At 36.0% G+C, this 15,496-nt stretch overlaps 1 protein-coding gene across 3 annotated transcripts in view; it reads right to left on the reverse strand.

Annotated features, from left to right (window-relative positions):
• Atf1 (activating transcription factor 1) overlaps positions 1–15,496 on the reverse strand; it is a 45,623-nt gene that overhangs the window by 15,109 nt on the left and 15,018 nt on the right. For 2 of the 3 annotated variants that reach the window (XM_071609844.1, XM_071609843.1), the window contains 3 exons: positions 11,410–11,529; positions 8,947–9,047; positions 1,410–1,540 (listed from right to left, as the gene is read on the reverse strand). In XM_071609844.1, the coding sequence (XP_071465945.1) occupies positions 1,410–1,540; positions 8,947–9,047; positions 11,410–11,529 (352 nt within the window). The remainder of the gene's footprint in view (positions 1–1,409; positions 1,541–8,946; positions 9,048–11,409; positions 11,530–15,496) is intronic. The other variant, XM_027949986.2, reaches the window with a different exon arrangement.

The following is a 15,496-nucleotide window of genomic DNA, read 5'->3' on the forward strand; positions in this document are numbered from 1 at the left end:
ACTAATAAATTTATATACCTTGTTTTGGGCTAGGGGTATAGCTCAGAGGTAGAGTACTTGCCAGGAAAATTCTGAAAAAAAACTATATTAATATATAATAATTAAGTATGGAACTACATAAATGTAAGAATGTACAAAATATGACCCAGATATATATTAAATACCACCTTCCTCCTAAATTCTTAATTTTAGTAAGCTGAAAATAGACTTAAATATGTAAATCCCATAAACTAAGCAGAAAACAGGGGAAAACATTGGATTTTTGACACCAAAATAAATTTAAAATGTAAAAAAATGAAACCAAGAAAGTACTAAAATGAGAAAAATCTGAGAGATCAAAATCTTTATAGGTATTAACTGTAATTCCAAATACCATCAAAGAAAAGAAGCTTGAATAAATACATAAGGTGTGTGTATATATATGTACATATGTGGTAGAATCTGTTCAACTTTGCAGTATGTTCAAAGTTTTTCACAAAAAATGTTGGAAGCAAAACCAAAAATTAAATTTAAAAAAATTCAAAGACGGCTAGTTCATTACATACACATTGTTAATTTTGTCAAATGGCATTTTAATAAACCAAAAGATTTTACTTTCTAAATTAGTACAAAAAATTAAGTGTTAACACAAGTACAAATGACTAATATATATACACTGTTTCTGAACATTAGATAAGAATATATACAGATCTGTCTGTGGTAGGTATTTCATTGTTCATCATTTATCTCCTCTGACTATAAGCTTTTCTTTCAAAAGGTAACATCCACATTTACATTCTTAATAACTTTACCTTTATACCAGTAGGTGCTCAGTTTGTTCTGTGTACTAATTTTTGTAACAATATTTTCAGATACAGAGATTTAATTAGCCCTTGCTTATTCATGGTGGGCATGCTGTAAGTCTCATTGCAAAGTTTAAATTCTCTTTCTGATTCAAACTTCCTTAACCTCAAACTGAAACTTAAATGTTCATGTTTAATCTTTCATTATGTATCTAATCCAAATGTAATTTCCATTAGAATTAAGGTCATGGATATAAATGGCTAGTGTCCAAGAGAGCAATCTATATGAAGCAGTGTAGTTTTGGGGAAAAGTCTATCCCTAGATGAAGAAAAATCTAATTTTGAATCTTTGATTCATCACCTCCAAGCTATGTGACTTTAGGAATATTATCTAACTTTCTGAGCCTCCATTTCTGCATAAATTGAAAACTGTCTACTTCACAAAGTTTCTGTAGGAGTAAATGAGATAATGCTAAAAAAGAACTTTGCATTTTTCCTGGCTCGAAATGTTATCTATCTTTTATTAATTACCACTATTCTAGTATGACAGTCTTTCTACACACCACATTTTTCCACTGAAAAGTTGGTTTTGTGTGTCTATCACATGGAAACGATTCCTATACATACTATACTGTCCGCTGCTAGTCTGATAGATCGGAGTTGGAACAGACATAGAAGTAACAGCAGAAACTCCAGGGTTTTCTCCGTCTCCTTTTCTGCCTCGTGTATCTTCTGAAGAGAGGTCTTTCAAAATTTTTCTGTGAAAAACACAACTCTATTAACGTTGGTAATGAGAATGCCTTTACTTAGAAAAAAAAAAAAAAAACAGCCTTTTTCAATCTAAAATTTAAAGTACAATATCTAGCCACATTTGGAGTGGAGCACACCTGTAGTCCCAGCTACTCTAAGAGGCTGAGGCAGGAGGATCACTGAGCCCAGGAGTTTGAGACCCTTGTGGGCAGCAGAGCAAGACCCTGTCTCTAGGGGGAAAAAAAAAGCTTCTGCAAAGGAAATGATTAAGAGAGTGAAGAGAGAGCCTTATAATTGGGAGAAAATCTTTGTCAGCTACTTCTCTGACAGGGAACTAAAATCTAGAATATAGAAAGGACTCAAAAAATGCAATGCCAAAAATACAAATAGCCCAACTGATAAATGAGCAGGGCTGGGGTTGTGGCTCAGTGGTAGAGCACTTGCCTTACATGTGTGAGGCACTGGGTTCAAGTCTCAGCATTACATATAAATAAATGAATAAAGCAAAGGTCTATCAACAACTAAAAATAAATAAATGGACAAAAGAACTAAATAGAAACTTCTGAAAAGAAAAAACACAAATGGCCAACAAATATATAAAAAAAAGTTCAGCATCTCTAGGAATTAGGGAAATGCAAATCAAAACTAAACTAAGATTTCATCTCACTGCAGTCAAAACAGCAATCAATAATGTGAATAGGGCTATGTTTGTGGCTCAGTGGTAGAACACTTGCCTACCATGTGTGAGGCACTGGGTTCGATCCTCAGCATCACATAAATAAACAAAATAAAGACACTGTGTCCAACTACAATTTAAAAAAATGTGAATAATAAATGTTGCTGAGGACATGAGAAGAAAAATACACTCTTACATTGTTGGTGGGACTAAAAATTAGTACAACTACTCTGGAAAGCAGTGTGGAATGGAACCACCATGAGATTCAGCTATCAGTGTTTATCCAGAAGATTTGTAAAACCAGCATACTACAGCAATACAGCCACTACAATGTTTACAGCAGCACAATTCACAATAACCAAATTATGGAATCAACCCAGATGTCTGTCAATACCTGAATGGGTTAAGAGAATGTAGTATGTAAACAATGGAGTTTTACTCAGCCACAAAGAATAAAATAATGGCATTTGCCAGTATGGATGGAATGGAAAAAATCATGCTAAATGAAATAAGGCAGACTCAGAAAATCAGAGGTCAAATATTACTCATATGTGGAAGCTAGAGCAAAATAAGGGAAAGAAGGCAGTGGGGGAGCAGGTTAGATATGAAGACACAGGAAAGATCAGTGGAGTAGATATAGGAGAAAGAGAAAAAGGAAGGGAATAAGATGACGACAAATGGAATGAATTTAACAAAATCATGTTATATTTACATATAAATATACCAAAGGGAATTTCACATTTATGTTTATGTAGAAGAAAAAAAAATTAATAGAATAGAGAAGGGAGAATAGGGAGAAGGAGGAGGGGAGAAATAGAGGGAAATAGGACTTGAAATCAAGTTCCTTGAATGTATGAGTTTGCCAAAATGAACCCAACTACTATGTATAGTCATGATACCCTAATAAAAGTATTTTTTAAAGCCAATAATCTACTAGATCCTTAAACTATTCTAACACAGAATAGTTTAAGGATCTAGTAGATTATTGGAATCCTTTTGTGTTTAGGAATCTATTTGTTTAGCATAATATGTACTTCAGATCAATTACACTGTAATTTATGACTGTTTAAAAAGAGACAGTTAAAAAAAATTAAAAAGAGACAGTCATACACTAAAAAAATACAGTGCCTTTCTAGGTAAAAGGACCTTACAGAGGCATAAAACACATCTCTTTCCCCTACAGAAGTGATGGTGCTATTGTGAGGAATTTCATATATATATATATATATGAAATATATATAAATATATAAATTTTTTAGTTGTAGTTGGACACATCACCTTTATTTCACTTGTTTATTTTTTTATGTGGTGCTGAGGATCGAACCCAGGGTCTCACACATGCAAGGCGAGCGCTCTGCAGCTGAGCCACAACCCCAGCCCCAGGAATGGAACCTGAATAGTTCACTATTACCTGAAAAGTGCTAGTGAACTTCACTTAAGAAGGTCCATTTTGATTTTTTCTTTTTTTTTTTTAACATTTGTTTTAGTTGTAGGTAGACACAATAACCTTTATTTTATTTTTATGTGGTGCTGAGGATTGAACTCAGCGTCCCATGCGAACTAGGCAAACGCTCTACCATTGAGCCACAGCCCCAGTCCCCATTTCGATTTTTCAAACTTCAACTTTACAGAGCAAGAAAAGGCCACAATTCTCACAAAGAAACAAGATTAGAACTTCTACTACAATAAAAATGCAGAGTAATTGTGGAAAATAAAACAGATTATTTGAACAAAAAAATAAATATCTCACAGAGGTATCCCTCTCCCAGCCCACAGAGGAATGAATTTCTTTCCTCTTTCTTTTTCTTCTTCTTCTTCTTTTTTTTTTTTTTTTTTTTTTTTGAGACACGGTCTGGATAAATTGCTGAGACTGGCCTCAAACATACAATCCTCCTGCCTTGGCTTCCCCAGTTAACTAGGATGACAGGTGTGTACCCCTGTGCCAGGCAGAATTCCTTCTTAAATGTTCCTCACAACTTCTACTTCCAAGAATGAGGCACCTGACTGTTTCCCAAAAGTAAACCATTCCATTCCATTGTTGAACAATGAGAGTTCTTCCTCAAAGCCCAAGCTGGTTCCACCAGTGAAGCTACAGAAATTTAAGCACACCCCAAATAATACACTTTGCAATATCTGTCTACTGTTACAGGTCTTCTTTATTGCAGGCCAAATACTTTGTTCTTTCATGTGTTTCCCTATGGCATGATAAGATCCTTCAGTTTTGTCTCCCTTCTCAGGACAGTATCCTCATTGAAAGCTAATATAGGGGGCTGGGGATGTGGCTCAAGCGGTAGCGCGCTCGCCTGGCATGCGTGTGGCCCGGGTTTGATCCTTAGCACCACATACAAACAAAGATGTTGTGTCTGCCGAAAACTAAAAAATAAAGATTAAAAAAATTCTCTCTCTTTAAAAAAAAAAAAAAAGCTAATATAATTGTAGAGTAACTGAAGCTCCACACAGAGAACAAGGGAAATAACTGTCCATAGGACTCTGAAGCATTTGTAGAATAGTTGTGGTGGTTCCTAAATCTGCCTATATATCGTTATTATCTGGAAAGATTTGCTAATCCATATTCCCATCTGATGCCTCCAATGACTGAAGAGGTCTGGGTGTAGAACTCCAGAATCCATTTAACAACACGCAGGTGGTCTCATGTAGTCAGTTTAGCCTGACACTGTGGAATGCTGTGCCGATTTCTTTTTTTCTTTTTTTTTTAGTTATACATGGGCACAATATCTTTATTTTGTTTATTTATTTTTATGTGGTGCTGAGGATCGAACCCAGGGTCTCACACGTGCAAGGCAAGTGCTCTACTGCTGAGCCACAACTCCAGCCTGCCCATTTCTTATTCTTTCTTTCTTTCTTTTTTAAATATATTTTTAGTTGTAGAGGGACACAATACCTTTATTTTATTTATTTATTTTTGCATGGTGCTGAGGATTGAACCCAGTGCCTTAGACGTGCCAGACAAGTACTCTACCGCTGAGCCACAGTTCCAGTCCTTGCTCATTTCTTTTTCACTTCTAAATTATGAAACATTCTGACATAAAGAACCTAAAGTAAAACATCCACGTACCATATACAAAGAATCAATAGATGCTAACATTATGCCACGTCAGATAATCTTAATGAGAATCAAGTTACAGATATACTGAAATATTACCATTAATCTCTTCCCTATAAACAGCACCATTATCTAAATGTTGACTTTGATTCTCATGTATATTACTTTGTTTTTATCATATAGCAGCTGGAGATACTATTTGCCATTGTTTTATATTCTTCCTCATCTTCCCAGCACAGTCTTAGAGCATTATAGTATAGTCTTTTTTTTTTAAATATTTCTTAGTTGTAGATAGACACAATATCTTATTTATTTATTTATTTTTATGTGGTGCTGAGGATCAAACGCAATGCCTCTACCACTGAGCTACAGCCCCAGCCCCAGTCTTTTTGACTTCTCTAAGTTTTATTTCTGCTGACTTCTTATGAGCTTATATACCTAGTGTTCCTTGATGGCCTCCGAATTACTTTTTTCCCATCCTCTCACCTAAACTTGACTCCTGTATCCTATTTAGTACTGCACACTTGCTATCAATAGGCACTTCAAAATTAACATATCCAAATCTAATGTTAGTGTCCTTCTATTCCTGGCAGTCTTCCCCGTTTCAGTAAATATCAACTCAATTATTCCACTGCTTAAACCAAAAATTCTGACATCAACTTCTCTTTTTCATAACATATCACCAATTTGGAAGCAAATCCATGTCTCTATCTTAAAAATATATCCAGAATTTTACCCACCCCCAATCCTCCACTGATGCCACCCTAGTCCATGCCATAATACCTCTTGACTGGAAGTCACAAAGTCTCTATTATAATCCCATGTTATAATCTGTTCTCCACACAACAGTCAGTCATCTTTTTAAAATGTCAAATCAAGTCATTCATCTGCAGTGGCTTCCTCCCTCACTCAGAATAAATGTTATGGCCTACAAGGTTATAAGGAGTCCTCCATGACCTCTTTAACCTTATCCAACCACTCTCCCACACCTCCCACCTGCCAATTGCTAAAACACTACCAACTTCTTTGATTTTTTTTTTCAAAGAAACTTTCAATTATCTCAATTATTAGTTTTCACTTTTCAGTTTCATTGATTCTGTTCTTCCTTATTTCCTTTTTTCTGCTTTGCTTTGAGCTTATTTTTCTATTTCCCCCTTGTTTCTTAAAGTGGGAACTTGCTGATAAGACCTTTCTTCTTTTCTATTAGAAGCATTTAATACTATTAAATTTTCCTCTGATATTTCCCATAGTTTTATCCCACAAAATTTAATATTTTTTACTTTCATTTCCATCAGTTCAAATGTATACATACACACATATTTTTGTGGGGATACCAGGGATTGAACTCAAGGGCATTAGACCACTGAGTCCCATCCCCAGCCCTATTTTGTATTTTATTTAGAGACAGGATCTCACTGAGTTGCTTAGCACCTCACTTTTGCTGAGGCTGGCTGTGAATTCACCATCCTCCTGTCTCAGCCTCCCAAGCTGCTGGGATTACAGGCGTGTGCCACCACATCCTACATGTTCAACATATTTTCTGATCTCCCTTAACAACTTCCTGTTTAGTGAATGAATTGTTTTCAGTGGTGCTGTTTAATTTCAATGTATTTGGAGATTTTCCTGTTCTCTATTATAGATTTCTAGTTTAATTCCAGCATAATCAGAGAATATACTATGCATGATTTCAGTTCTTTTATATGTGTAAAGTGTATTAGAAACCTGGATATGGTTATTTCTTGGAGGATATTCTTTGTGCATTTGCATTTGAAAATAATGTGCATTCTACAGCTGTTTGGTGAAGTGTTCCAAAATTTTCAACCAGATCTCAATGATTGCTGGTATTAATTAAGTTCCTCTATAAATCTGATTTCCTGACTACAAGTTCTATTGAATACTGAGATAATTGTACTGAGGTCTTCAATTACAATTAGATTTGTCTTTTTAGTACTGGGTTTTTTGTTGGTTTTTGTTTGGGGTAATTAATGGCTGTTGAACCCAGGGGCCTGTAAACACTAAGTCACATCCCAGCCCTTTTATTTTTTATTTTGAAACAACATCCCACTAAGTTATATAGCGCCTTGCTAAGTTGCTGAGGCTGGTCTCGAACTTGCAATCCTCCTGTTTCAGCGTCTCAAATCCTTAGGAATGTGCCATCATGCCTGGTTTCTGGTAGTTTTTTTTTTTTTTTTTTTTTGGTTGTCAATGGACTTTTGTTTTATTCATTTATATGTGGTACTGAGAATTGAACCAAGTGCCTTATACTTGGTAGGCAAGCACTCTGCCCCTGAATCACAACCCCAGCCCCTTCTGTTAGTTTTTTTTTTTCCTTAAATATTTACTTTTTAGTTGTGGATGGACACAATATCTTTATTTATTTATTTTTATGTGGTGCTGAGAATTGAACCCAGGGCCCTGCACTTGGAAGGCGAGTGCTCTACTGCTGAGCCACCACCCCAGCCCCTTCTGTTAGTTTTTGATAAATGTACTCTGAAGTTCTTTTGTTATGTGCATATGCATTTGTACTCTTATGTCTTCTTGCTGAGCTATCATTAAGTAATGTCTCTATGTTGGGCCGTTTTCTTTACTCTGAAGTCTATTTTGTATGATACTAATATAACCACTTTTGTTTTCATGGTACTTCTTTAGCTATTCTTTTACTTTAGCCTAGCTATATCTATATCTATCTATCTATCTACCTACCTACCTACCTATTTGTGTGTGTGTGTGTGTGTGTGTGTGTGTGGTGCTGGGGATTGAACCCAGGGCCTTGTGCATGTGAGGCAAGCACTCTACCAACTGAGCTATATCCCCAGCCCTATATCATTATATTTAAAGTGAGTCCTTTTAAAAAATCCATTATACTCATCTTTGTCTTTTTAAGAAAAAAGAATGTTGAAAAAGTTCATTTAACATACAATTAATTCATTGAAAGTGATAAAATAAAATCATACTGCATTTGTGTATGTTTCAAAGATGCTATTTTATCATTTTGTCTCCTACTCTTCCTACCACACAGTCATCAGGTTTGGTCAGTTCTACCACAGAGGTGTCTCAAATTCCCTCATTCCAAAGAAAACCCACTACTCATATGAAGCCATACAGATTATTTCAAAGGCTTTCTATCAAATTAGTTGTAGCAAGTAATTACTGGCTATCTATTATGAGATGACCACTTTACTAGGCCCTGGGATCACAAAAAATAATATATGGCCCATGTCCTAAAAAGAAGTAGAATTCCAACAGAATGAGAAGTACTATAAATAGGAGTCAGTAAAAGAATACCATAGAAGAAAGACCTAATCTAGTTTGGGGAAAGTCAGAAGGAGGTAATCAGAAGCTTCTAGAAAGTATGCAGGAATTAAGCAGAATGTAAAAGAAGGTATTTCAGACAAAGGAACACAGAGAGTCTCTAAGTCTTGCTTTCATATTGTTATTAGAGTTAACTATCTGAGAGCAAATAGGGAAATATAGTATTTTGCCAGAATACAAGTCTAAATTCTTCTTCAGTTCAGCAAAGTAGGCCTTTTATAAAGTGGCTCCAGTCTGCCTCTCTTAATACTTCCCTTCTTTAACACAGCCACATTCTCCCTCTTAAGTATGCTTTGCATAGCAACATTTGAACTCATTTAATAATACAACAAATGGAGGGTTTGGTACAAGAAAGCACTGACCTGTAAGATGGGCGCCGTGCTAGGATCCCGTGAGCTTTCTGTGAGGAGCCTATGCTGTCAGATGAGTCCTGAGACTCCTCACTTTCCGATAAAGATGATACCTGAAAAACAGAACTGGTTTAATATGATGAAGAATAGGAAAAAGATTTGAGTTTTTACTTTTAAAAAATGTCTCCTGGGCGGGGTTTGTGGCTCAGCGGTAGAGTGCTTGCCTAGCATGTGTGAGGTTTGATTCTCAGCACCACATAAAAATAAATAAAAATAAAGGTTCACTGACAACAACAACCCCCCCCCAAACCCAAATTCATATACATATTAAATCTAAGGTCTAAAAAAAAGGAGCAAAAGGAAAAAGGGAGAAAGTTTATTCAAGGAGCCCAAACTAATGAAAGGAGTAAATATAACACAGTAGACCCAGAGTTAAAAAATAAAGTCTATCGCCCAAATACAAACAATACTATTCTACTAGAGCTTAAGACTACTCTGTGATCTCAATCTCCATCCTATTTCTACAAAAATAATCAAAAATATTTTTGTTTCATTTATTAAGTCACTAATGCTACTGGATTTGGATTTTTGGACATGATAAATTTGAAAAGCCTATTAATGTCCAACTGCCCACACTGAGCAGTCTACAAATCAGGGAAGAGGTTGTGGTGGATAACATAAATTTGGAAGGCACAGCTCTCTGGAGTTCATAAAGTCATAAGATTAGATAAGCTCATTAAGGGTAAATATAAAGAAGAGAATCAAGAACTAAATCTAGGAACATTAAGAGATTGTAAAGAGGAGGAACCAGCAAATGAGAACCAAATAAGTGCAGTCATAGGAAAACTAATGTAGAGAAAAAGAGATATATCATATGCTGTTTACAGGTAAAACAAGGACTGAGAGTAGATGATTAGATTTAGCAAGGTGGAAGTGACTACAAAGGCAGATATAAATATATACAATCTGAAGATCTGTAGTAATCAGCTTTATCTTATTTTACAATGAAATGAGTTAAAACATTTAAAGCCCTTAATGTATGGCACATGCACAATAAATATTTTTTCTTAATAATTATAAATATTTTATAATCAGAAAAAACGTTATTTTCAGTCTTTAAATTTATTAAATTCCCCAACATTTGTTCAAACCAGGAGTATGATACCTGACTTAATCCTCATTTTAAAAAATAAAATGGTCCAGCACTGTATATGTAGATTAGTGATACAGTGCTTGCCTAGCATGTGCAAGGCCCTGGGTTCAACCCCCAGCTCCACAGAAAAATAAAATTAAATAATCCCAACAGACTTGTGGAAGAAACATAAGATTTCAGTTCTCTAGGTTAGTTAATTATCTACGTAAAACCTTCCCCTAAACTATTTAGACTTAGACATTAAGTTTCCAGAGAAGTTTGTTCTATATTTTATCATCTTCAAAAGTTCTACATATAACTACTTATTTATATCTTACATTGTCTCTATCTTCTGACAGAAATCAAAGAACTGGCTACAACCAGATAAATTAAGAAATAATAATAATAGAAACAATCTAAAATGAAAAAAAAATCTATCACTGTCTTGTCTTAAAGCATCACAGACATTCCATTTCTAATCTAAATCTTTAGCTATTTTCACTATTTGTCTGACAGTTTACTCAAGACCTCTCACTAACCTCAAGTAAGAAAACAATTTCTAAACTGAGGTATTCCTTGTAACTAAGATCCAGTAGGTATTTCTCTTTGATGAAAACACCAGAAAATATAATTAAAACCTTCACATAAAAACTCCAAATTCAACATAGCCACCACCTTTTATACAGGTGCACTCAATCAAGATGCGCTCCAGAGTGACAACACTGCCAGTCACTATATATTCAGGAGGAAAAGATGAAACATAGCTTTTCTTCCCATATAGCTGCTTCTAAAACTGACAGAAGACCATTGGTATTTTCAGATTCATAGGAGCCAGAAGATAAAATGGAGAGAAAATAGAAAAAAAAGGGGGGGGGGGGAAGACCAGGGTGGCCCTTTCATTCCTAAAGTTGCCATATTAGTAATGAAGTTAGATACAAATTCCTCTACTTGAGAGAGAACTCTCTTATTTAACCTCTAAAAAGCCTCAAGCCTAAGATACTTTTTTTACTTTGCTAAGGCTCTCAAATCATTACCTTTGCTTCACAAGTTCTTTCATGAGGATACCACTTGGATAAAAGGGTTTTAAGAAAGTTTCATTTCCTTAAATTCTTAAGTAATAAAACTTCCCCCCAAAATTGTTTTCTAATTTTATTGGGAAATATATACATGGAATTAGAAATTCTAAAACATTTCTATTTGCCTCATTTGGTATGCAGTCTATCTAATTTCTAAGAAAACTCTGTTGTATTGGTTTGTCATATTGTAACTTCAGCAACTTGAATGTCTGAAGACTTAGGGTATAAAGGTCCCCGTGTTTGACCACTGTCTTCAAATTTCTGTACCGTTTGCACATGTGGTGGGTGAATTACAGAAGAATGAGCTGCCTGGATGACCCCCTGAACCTGTACTTGCTTTCCAGGAAGAGGTACAATTGTCACTGGCGCAGATCCTCTTAATGACATCTAAGAACAAATAAAAATTCAATTAACAAAAAATATATTGTACCTATGCACATAAGACAGCTGAGATCTTAATACTGGAAAACACATTTAATCACATGTATTACCAAGCATCAGGCACAGCCTGTACACCAGAGACTAAACTAGGAGGTGAGTGTATAAACTAATTTTAACAAGTAGAATAAGAGTTGTAATACAGGAAAAGTAGAAAGTACTGAATTGTGGAAGCAAAGAAAGAATATTTAACTTCAGCTGGGTCTTAAAGGACAAAATTCCCAGAGGGTATGTATGTAGGTAAAGAGGGTTAGGAGGACTAGAAAGGTATTTCAGACAGAGGAACTGATTGCAAAAACATGGAGGGATCTTTAGAACACATTATTCTGAGGAGATGTGGTTGAAAACCAACTAAGAAATCAAGAGTCTAAGTGACTGAAATTCCAACTTTGGGCAGTCTCTTCAAGTCACCTTGAAAGAGAATTCAGTTACTGACAAAGTCAACTCTACTTTGTTCCTTTCTGACTCCATTTACCTTTCTAAGCCTTTTCTTTTTCTTCCTCTAAGCCACTTTCTTCTGCAGTTACATTGTATTCTAGGAAGTATAGGCCTGCTAAACAAGTTTCTTTAGAACAAGGAACCAAAACTATCCCCAGGCAACAGCAAGCCTTGCAGAACAGATCACCCCACGATAAGCTTGCCCCACTAAATATCCCAGTAAAGGAACCAAGGCTGGCCCCATGCAGGAGCAATCATCTCACTATGGGAACCAAATTACCCCTCTCAGAGTGATGACCTTCCCAGAGCTTCACAGAACCAGTCTGAGAAAAGGTTCAACCAAACCATGGCTTGACCAATATGATTTCCTCTGTCACCTATACAAACGCTCCAGCTACGCAAGATACCAACCCTAGCCTTTAATTCCATTTTTTATAAAATCTCCAAGTTTCTATCAATCCCTTGATGACAGATCTTTGGTCACTATACCCCCATGAGGTATTCTTTGTATGGCCACACCCATTAAAAGTTCCTTTTCTTGAGGCTGGGGTTGTAGCTCAGCAGTACAGTGCTCGCCTAGCATGAGCAAGGTGCTGAGTTCTATCCTCAGCACCACATAAAAATAAATAAATAAAATAAAGGTATAAAAAAATCACAAAAATCTCAAAAAAAAAAAAAAAGTTCCTTTTCTGTCCTTCATTGTTGCTAGTGTCTTTGATTGGTATATTAGGACAGATGGCTGATCCTGGTCTGTTGGGAACACTTTGCCCAAGGTTGCCAGTAAACAGTTCTACCTCTTTTTCTTTTTTTGTACCCAGGATTGAACTCAGGAAAATTTAACCACTGAGCCAGCTCCCCAGCCCTTTTTTTGTATTTTATTTACAGACAGGGTCTTGTTAAGTTGCTCAGGGCCTCATTAAAGTTGCTGTGGCTGGCTTTGAACTTGTGGTCCTCCTGCCTCAGCCTCCCAAGCCACTGAGATTACAGGCATGCGCCACTGTGCCCAGCACCTCTACCTCTTTCAAGAAGATTTCTCAGATATTTTTGGTTAACAGAGATCTTATCTTCCTTGGACAACTCTAGTTCATACATTCGTCTTGGCTTAAATCACAAACTAAAATTCTAGGCTCTGAAAGTCACCTTCCTGAAATATGCCTTTTTTATTTTTGGCAATAGACCCAAAGAATAAGAATAAACAATTCACAAATCTTAAGTCCAGCTGGTACAGTTATCATTATACTCAAAAATAATAAAAGATCCCCTTACCTTTCAGACCCCAAGTGAAGCCATTCAATTAATGGAGAAAGCTTATAATGAGATTAATTTTCAGTTCTAAAAGATTAAGAGCCATCATTTCTAAAGAGTTTCTGGCAATCCATGTGATTTAGTACACTGTGGTCTGGCAAATGGAAAGGAAAAAAAATAGGGACCAGATTTTGCTAGTAGCTGTCCCTCACCCTTATTAACACTATTCTTCCAACCTCACAAAATGCTCATTACTCAGGGTCTCAAAGTCCACACCCTTCTGACACTCACTCTGAAACCTGATAATTTAAATTCTAAGAGACTTCTCAAGGGAAGAAAAAAAGCTGGTCCTGAGCCAGGCAATGTAGTGCACTCCTGTAATCCCAGTGACTTGGAAGGCTCAGGCAGGAGGATCACAAGTTCAAGGCCAACTTTAACAATTTAGCAAGGCCATAAGCAACTTAGTGAGACCCATCTCAAAATAAAATAAAATTTAAAAATAAATTAACTAATTCAATAAAATGAGTAGCCAGCCATGGTGGCACATGCCTGTAATCCCAATGGTTCTGGAGGCTGAGGTAGGAGGATTGTGAGTTCAAAACCAGCCTCAGCAACTTAGTAAGGCCCTATCTGTAAATAAAATGTAAAAAAAGGCTGGTGGGGCTGGGGATATAGCTCAGTTGGTCGAGTGCCTGCCTAGCATTCACAAGGCCCTGAGTTCAATCCCCAGCACCACCACAAAAAAAAAAAAAAAAAAAAAAGGCTGGGGATGTGGTTCAGTGGTTAAGTGCCCTGGGTTCAACCCCCAGTACCAAAAAATAACAAATACAGTATGATTACTTATCCATGTTAATCTCAAGTGCTTGAAATGTGGCTGGTGTGATTTTTAAATGTATGTAAGCTTAACTAATTTAAATTAAAACTAAGATACCAAATTGTGGCTAATGGCTACCACAGTGAAAAGTGAAATTTTTCATCTCAAGAGCTGTGGAACCTACTGGCATATTGTGGATGACCCCAGAACTCCTTTGAAGAGATAAATGAAAAATTAGAAAGGAAAGGATTTTTTAAGGGCTTCTAAATTGGACTAAAGCCCTGATTTTTCTCATACTCCGTGGGATATCTGAACTTAAAATGTTCTCCCTAGCTAGCTAATTGGGTAACCTAAGATGGTAAATGCTTGGGTAAGGAGGTAGGGCAGGGAATTCGTAGAGTGTCATAAGAAAGAAGCCTCTTCAGCCAGTGTTTGAATCCAAGTTCCAGAAAAGCATACAGGATTTGGAGCCTGATAAGGCAGGACTATTTCTCAGCTAAAGGGCACTCACTAGCCTTTGTGATGCTTATCAAATCACTTACCCTTTCAAGGCCTAAGTTTCTTCCTTTGTAAAAAGAACTAATACTATATTTTTCACAGTTATTATAACAACAATTAAAAGAATAATAAAAGCAAAATGGGAAGGTAGGGAAAAAAAGCCTACATCTATGTTTCTTATTTGGTTCCTGTTTCAACAAGGTGTTAAAAAATGTGTGTGCCTATGTGTCCTATAAATAACAGGAAAATTTAAGAACTGTATGGATATTTCATATTATCTTTTTGTTTTAAGTGTAATAATAAAGTTATGGTTATGTTCTTTAAAGGAATCTTTATATTTTAGAGATACATATGGACATACTGAAAGCCAAAATGATAAATCTAGGATTTACTTTAACATCATTCAGTCAGCAGAGGTGGGGGCACGAGACAACATAAAATACTAATTACTGAAACTGGGTGATGAAAACCATGATGGTTCAACCTAATTATCTCTGATTCGCAATAGGTTTGAAAATTTCCATAAGTTTTTGAATAAGACCAACAACAGTAAACACTAAGTTGCTGGTCCTGTCTGGCTCCAGAGCCCAGTGTTCTTTCCATGATCTCTTATGCCTCCAGTTGCCAATCAGGACATTTTTACAGCCTCTCACTTGGTATTGGTCAACAGGCATGCCTGAATGCTAAACAAACAACTGTTCAGTGAATTAACTAATTATTTCCCAATTAAAGACACTAAGCGAATTTCTACAATTTCTTCTGGGTGTCTTTTTGATTTTTCCAACTTGAAAGATGTAAAGATTTATATTTCCTCACTTAGAACATTTGACCAATTTTTCATTTTGCGCCAAGTAACAATAAAGGGGGGACACAGATGATATGCTAACTTTCCTAGCTTCCTTAAGCCCATATGGCCAGGGA

This window comes from Marmota flaviventris, chromosome 3, assembly GCF_047511675.1.
Source record: "Marmota flaviventris isolate mMarFla1 chromosome 3, mMarFla1.hap1, whole genome shotgun sequence".
NCBI lineage: Eukaryota > Metazoa > Chordata > Mammalia > Rodentia > Sciuridae > Marmota > Marmota flaviventris.